General features: G+C 41.5%; 1 protein-coding gene across 1 annotated transcript in view; it reads left to right on the forward strand.

Annotated features, from left to right (window-relative positions):
• The first annotated feature begins 398 nt into the window (after nt 1–398).
• eps8l1b (eps8 like 1b) overlaps nt 399–6546 on the forward strand; it is an 11379-nt gene continuing 5231 nt past the window's right edge. The window contains exons 1-10 of the mRNA XM_035671598.1: nt 399–511; nt 1567–1657; nt 1753–1911; nt 2029–2178; nt 2302–2384; nt 3588–3700; nt 3937–3992; nt 4088–4217; nt 5317–5405; nt 5487–5561. Coding sequence (XP_035527491.1) covers nt 1628–1657; nt 1753–1911; nt 2029–2178; nt 2302–2384; nt 3588–3700; nt 3937–3992; nt 4088–4217; nt 5317–5405; nt 5487–5561 — 885 coding nt within the window. The 5' untranslated portion in view covers nt 399–511; nt 1567–1627. The remainder of the gene's footprint in view (nt 512–1566; nt 1658–1752; nt 1912–2028; nt 2179–2301; nt 2385–3587; nt 3701–3936; nt 3993–4087; nt 4218–5316; nt 5406–5486; nt 5562–6546) is intronic.

Raw genomic sequence — 6546 nt, forward strand, 5'->3', positions numbered from 1 at the left:
GTGTAAAAATATCAGCCTACAGTCTTTAACTTTAGGGTGTGCACTTAAGGATCAAAGAAAGGTTCGCAGTTCCTTCACACTAGAACAACAGATAACATTTATATTAGACTATTCAAATATCAAAATAAATAAGCATGTTTTCCATTTGCCTCTGGGGGAATGTAAGCAGCAGCAACAAGATAGTGCTGAAAAATATGTTCCAGATTCCAAGGGAAAATGCAGAGGACATGACCTCAGTTCTGCCAGTTGTAGCTACAGCCCTGCTCAATTTTCTCAAATATGTCCTCACAGGTGAAAGACTGAGTAAATATTTTTATCTCTAAGGTGGGGTGGTAGACTGGGCGGGACTGTGCAAGGTGACACACCTCTGCTCTGTAAAGGCTTTCAGTACCAAAGAGAGCAGAGTGAGGAGTGAGATACCTGCAGGTACGCTGAGAGCAGGACAGATTTTACTGTTAGTGTAAACACACAGCTGTTAACATCAGGAATAAAGTTTTGGAAGTCAACCCTGGTAAGTCAATCAAACATCCATTTCCATTCCAATCATTAGTCTCTGTAGTAGTCAGAACTTTTAACATTTAAAACTGTTTAGTTCTTAAATCAATGTACAGTAACCATGAATCAGAAGCTGCAATGAAAGACACTGAAATTTTGTCACATGTTGTTTTTTTATTTTTTGAAGCCACTAGTGATGTGTGGTTATTTGTTAAGATACTTAAAAAAATTAAATTTAATATTATTTTCGTCTGTTTGATGTCACATGGATTCACTGAAATCAAAAACATCCTTTACACTTGACTGAACCTTGGGTCATGTCCGTGTTGCAACACATTTTTAGTGTTTTACACAATTATGACAAAATAATGACCTTTTCCATCCCAAAATGTGTTGTAATATACAAATGAACTATGGAGTGTACATTCAGTACATTATAACACACTACTCTGGAAGGCTGCTGTTGTGATATTAGTGTTTTGTAATAGTTATTAACAGAGTGTTAAGGTTGTTTCTCACTAGTGTTTTTGTTTGTACAAAAACAGGAATTCTCAGTAGTGCTGATACAGGAGTTCAGTCAACATCTTGAAATGTTTTTTCACTTTTTCCACTTAAGTTAAGAAATACCATATGATACATTAGTTTGACACCACTTTTCAATGAAACCGGTCTTAAGGAAGTGTGAGTGATACTGGATGTGTGTCCTCTTAATAGCAGTGATCCGAGTATTGATGAGCAGAGAGATTGAATGGTGAGATACACTGTATTGTTGTCAGACTGGTTGGGTGGCTCGTTCACTCATACAGCGTAATCCCAGCGTTACTGAAGCACAGAGAAGGACAGGCTGACGTAACAGGGAAGGGAAACATTTAAATGAGGGTGTTGCTTTTGCAGGTATTGGCTAAGACTTGTTTCTTTAGAGAAAATGTAGCTAAGATTAAACTGCTGCTTGCCTTAAAACAACAGCAGCAGCACCAGAAGAACTGTTAGCATCTGTAAGTGGATCAAAGGTCCTTTTAAGAACACCCTTTGTACCTCCACCTAACATGTTTTCTGATACCCTCTTTCCAGCTGTAAATTCATATAAAGCTGCCCTAACTTTCTGACTCCAGAGCAGCTGACACAGTGGAGGATGACAAACATCTCACGGTATCTTGTTAATGTAAGTCTACTACACATCACACTGCACACTGCAGTGATATTTTAAGAAACATTTTCCTCATCCTTTTACTTCTCTCTCTCTCTCTCTGCATGCAGCACCTGCTGACTTTCTCACTCCAGGATGGAGATGTGCATAGCGTGGAGGAAGCCCAGTCGCGTCTCTCCTTCCTAGCTCAGAGCAAAAAGCTGTGGAGTCAACAGATGTTCCTAGATGTTGGAACAGAGGCCATTCATCTCCGGGACACACAGAGCCAGGTAAGAACACGTGCGTTATGACCAACAGGGCCTGTAGGTTGTAAATAGATGAATGTGGGATTTATGCAAGTCATATTATCATTCATAATGTTGTCCTTGTTTTGTCCCCTCATGCAGGATGAGCTGGAGAACTACTCTTTCAAATCTATATACCGCTGCGACGCCATTAACACAGAAAAACACTTCTCATCCCTCCTCCTGCTTGTTTGCCAAGGTGTAGATCAAAAGAAGCCGGATATTCATTTCTTTAACTGCGAGAGTGTAAAGGTGAGTAATGACACTGGAGCGAGATTCCCAGTCTGTCCTGCCTGACACAGTGTAGCAGTTCTGAATCATCAGCCCGGTTCAGGTTTTACAAGTGATGCCACTTCCAGATTCTTATTCTCACAGGCAGAGCAGATCTGTGACGACATCACACAAGCGGTTTCTGGTTCCTCCACCACCAGGAATGAGAAGCTCCCTGACACCCTCAGGTACAGTGAATGTCATGGTCACAAAATAAATCTGTGAAGAAACAAATCAAAATGGCTCTCGTGAAGACTTTAAAACTGAACTATTCAGTTGATGTCTGTTCCTTATGAAATTCAAGCTTATAAGTGCCCAATTGTCATGCCTTAATGGAAGAAAAGTGTGTTTCTGTCTGTCTGTGTGTGTATGTTTGCCTTAATATTGTATGGGAGGACGTTGATGGACTGCCAAATAATAACAGACACGCAGCCAAACAAAAAGATGGACACAGATAATACATGATAATTCAGAACCATCCCCCATTAAAGTGCTTGCTTGTCTCCTCTTTTAATGCCATTCTTGCCAGTCTTATTTACCACTCAATCATAGCAGCCACCATCCGTTTTTAGAGAGGGAGGGAGGGAGGGAGAGAGACAGAGAGGACAGTGTAAACAGCTGAGCAAGACTTGTTTTACCGGTTTTCACATAACTTAAGAAGGTGTGACAGAGGTAACAAGACCATTGTGACAGAAAGCAGTGAGAGTAGAGGAGGGACGACAGCGGTGTGCAGGCTCAGGGCCTGAACGGATTACCTGCTTTAAAAAGACTTTTTTTAAAGGACGTGTGAAGGACAGACACATGTGGTAAGACGGGCAGGTGGGTTTAGATGCTGATTCAGTAGAAAGAAAGTTTGACTCAGAATTGTGAGATTTCTGCATATAGCTTAGAGTAGGCAAGCAAATATACAAACACTTGCAGCTACAGTGATCCACATCCTTGTCTTTTGCATTTAAAACTGTCTTATTGCTCGCAGATTTGTTTAAAAGCAGAATTCAGATTGAAGCACAGTGCCGTGTGCAATGTAGGCTACAGGCATGAGAAAGCACAGTCAGACTGTTTACTGTGGTTTCATAGTGCGATAAGGGCTAAAGGATTGAATTTCAGAGTCATCACATTGTGTCTATTGATAGAGGACTGCTTTGTCTGGCTGGAGCCACTGATCAAGATGTCATCCTGTTGTAAATAGTCCCAAGGCTGTGTCCATTTGAGGCTTTTAAAACGAGGATGAGCCTGTCTGCAATCAAATGTGTGTTCATGAATGTGTTTGACTGCTTTAAGCGACTGGAGGGTGTTTCCTGAGATGATGCCGTCATCGTCAAGAAGGACACTACCTGTAGTGCAATGTTGTGAGGGTGTAGCGGGCTTGAAACTCTCCTCTTGTCCTTTAGGCTTCCTCAGAGTGGGGGAGAGATGATCGACCCCTTTGAAATCCCAAGCCCTCCCATCCCACATGCTCCAAATGCCCCACCATCCAACCCTCCACCTTACCCAGGGCTCAGAGGTAAGAAAAATACACTTTTTCACATGAATACCCTGAAATTATTTGAAGGCAAAAAGGGGGGAAATAGGGAAGTGAGAGGTATTCAGGAGCACAGAGATTGCCTTGTGTGTGTGTGTGTGTAAGCGGGGGTGGGTTTCAAGGCTAAAAGAGGGGGTGGTAGGAATTCCACATGGAGCAAACACCAGGACCATGAATGAAAATGGATGAACTGAATCCTCTCCTCTCTTCTGCAACAGCGAACGGTATGAACGGTGGGCCTGACATCTCTTTCCTGCGAGCAGAGAGAGAAGTGGTACGTCTCCTCATCACCTTTTTGAGTCTTTTCAGTCAACTTATGGCTGTAACTCATATCTGAACAGCATAACAAACTGGTTCTCCCTCCCCTAGGGGATCCTCAATCATTGTTTCGACGACATCGAGAACTTCATGGCCAAGCTGCAGCAGACTGCGGAGGCTGTGACGGTGCTGTCCCAGAGGAAGAAGAAAAAGAAGAAAAGTAAAAAGCAAAGTGCTGAAGGTAAAAAGAGAGAGAAAGGTTTACTCATTTTATGTTTCAGACTAAGATTAAAATGGATTCATTTCACTTAAAAAATGTTCAGATCAATATACGCACAATGACAAAGCAATAACGAGATTTTGAAGTTATTAAAAATAAAAGATTGGAATATCCCATTAGCCAAGACAGCCTCAAATCTTCTTGGAAATGATCACTCAAACTTCACACACCATTGGAAGTTTCTCCAATTCTTCATGGCAGGATCATTCAAACTCAGTCAGGTTGGATGTGGAGCGTCAGTGCACAGCCATTTTCAGATGTCTCCAGAGATGCTCTATTGGGTTCAGGTCCAAACTCTGGCTGGGCCACTCCAGGACTTTCACAAGAGCACTCCCAAAGCCACTCCTTCCATTGTGGAAATGGTTTTCACTCAGGATTGCTCCAGAACATCCCTACAGCAGGATGCTGCCACCACCATGTTTGACTGTAGAAATGGTATTGATGAGGTGTTGCTCAGTGCCTGGTTTCCTCCACACAAACTGCTGGAAACTGTGGGCAAAAAGTTCAATATTTGTTTTTGCACTGATGCTTCACCCATCTCCACAAGGAACCCTGGATCTAATTTCATTTGTTTTTTGGGTACCTGTCTGACCAAGGCCCTTTGTCCCTGATTGCTCAGTTTGGGTTGGTGGCCCCATCTAGGAAGATTGTTGGTGGTTCCAAACTTCTTCCTTTGAGAATGATGGAGGCTACCACTTGGGGACTTTAAATGCTGCAGAAATGTTCTCGTATCCTTCCTTAGATCTGTGCCTTGACACAAAATACTGTCTCGCAGATGTACGACCAGTTTTCTCGACCTCATGGCTTGCTTTTCTCTCCAACACAAACCATCCACTTTAAAACCTTTAAATAGACAGGTGTGTGCCTTGACTTAATATGTCCAATGAATCCAATTTCGGCACGTGTCCAATAAAGATTGATGAAAAAACAATGAAGTGAATCCATTTTAAGATGAGTCTGCAAGATAACCAAAGTGTGGAAAACTCAAAACTGTGTGAAAACTTGTTCCGTAGGTGACCTTTTTTCTTGTGTTTTGTGTGTCACCTTCTTTAAACTACAGAAGATTTACTCACTGCAAAGGCCCGCCCTCCGCCAGAGGAGGAATTCATAGATATCTTCCAGAAATTCAAATATTGCTTCAGCCTGCTGGTGTGTATTCAGTCAGACCACATTTCATTTCTTTTGGTTATCTTTATGTGCTACGTAGTAAATGCCTCTATTTCTTTATAGGCCCATCTGAAATCAACCATCTCCAATCCTTCATCAGAGGAGCTTGTTCACCATGTATTCAAACCTCTGGATATGGTGAGTGAGCATTATAACCTCTATGTCACCAGCCAGGTTTGTGGGGGCAACACCTGTTGTTACTAATGCTGTAAACATGAGGCGTCGTCTTTTATAGCAGCGCAGATAACAAGCATGGGTCAAATGTGACGAACATCTTAAAATAAATCTAGCGTTCGTGTGTCTCATGATGTCTCATTATCTACTCTTTGGGAGAGACGATAAAGGTGTAGATAATGTTTGGAGACCGCCATGGTAATTAAGTTATATAATGTATATGACATGTTATATATGTTATTTTAATTATTGTCCTGAAGATAATGGTTCAAAACCAGGATAATGGGCAGTATGTTTGTACCTGAGCTGAGCATGTGTCATGTCAAAATAATGGAAAGTTTTCAGTGTAGTTGAGTAATGTTGCCAGAAACTTTAAGTTCCACTCAGTATTTACACAAGGCAGTTCCCTGTGTGTTAGCCTCTTTGGAACTCCAAACATGTGATAAATTCAGCATTTGTTTGATCTGATTTACGTGGCAGTGTTTGTAGGCAGGCATGGGTTCTTGGTCCAGAACATTTGGTTTACATTTGCTTACGACTGCCGCTTTGAATTACAGCGCTAGTGTTTTCCATTTGTCAAAAATGGATCCTCTATGACTTTTTTCAAAAACAAGAGCTATCAGATGAGAAAATATGACAAAATCTTAGTTCTAATAACTAATAAAGTTCAAGGAGCTTTCAGATCAATAATAATGTACTCTTGACATTGCACTCTGAAGTATTTAACTAATTTGATATGAAATGTGAAGCATCAAACATGGAATTTTAGGTGTGTCTCTGTTGATATTTGATGACTGAACGATTCTATTCAGGTTAAGACTCAGTCGTCATCAAGAGAATCAAAGGGTGGAATGGGTGTGTTTTGTGCATACAGGCACACCTGAATGGAAACACGCAGCCTCCTATCTCTGGGACTGTGTATCTCACTGTTTGTGTGGGTGTGTGTGTG

Source organism: Morone saxatilis, unplaced genomic scaffold (genome assembly GCF_004916995.1).
Source record: "Morone saxatilis isolate NCDOM2014 unplaced genomic scaffold, NCSU_SB_2.0 Contig1, whole genome shotgun sequence".
NCBI lineage: Eukaryota > Metazoa > Chordata > Actinopteri > Moronidae > Morone > Morone saxatilis.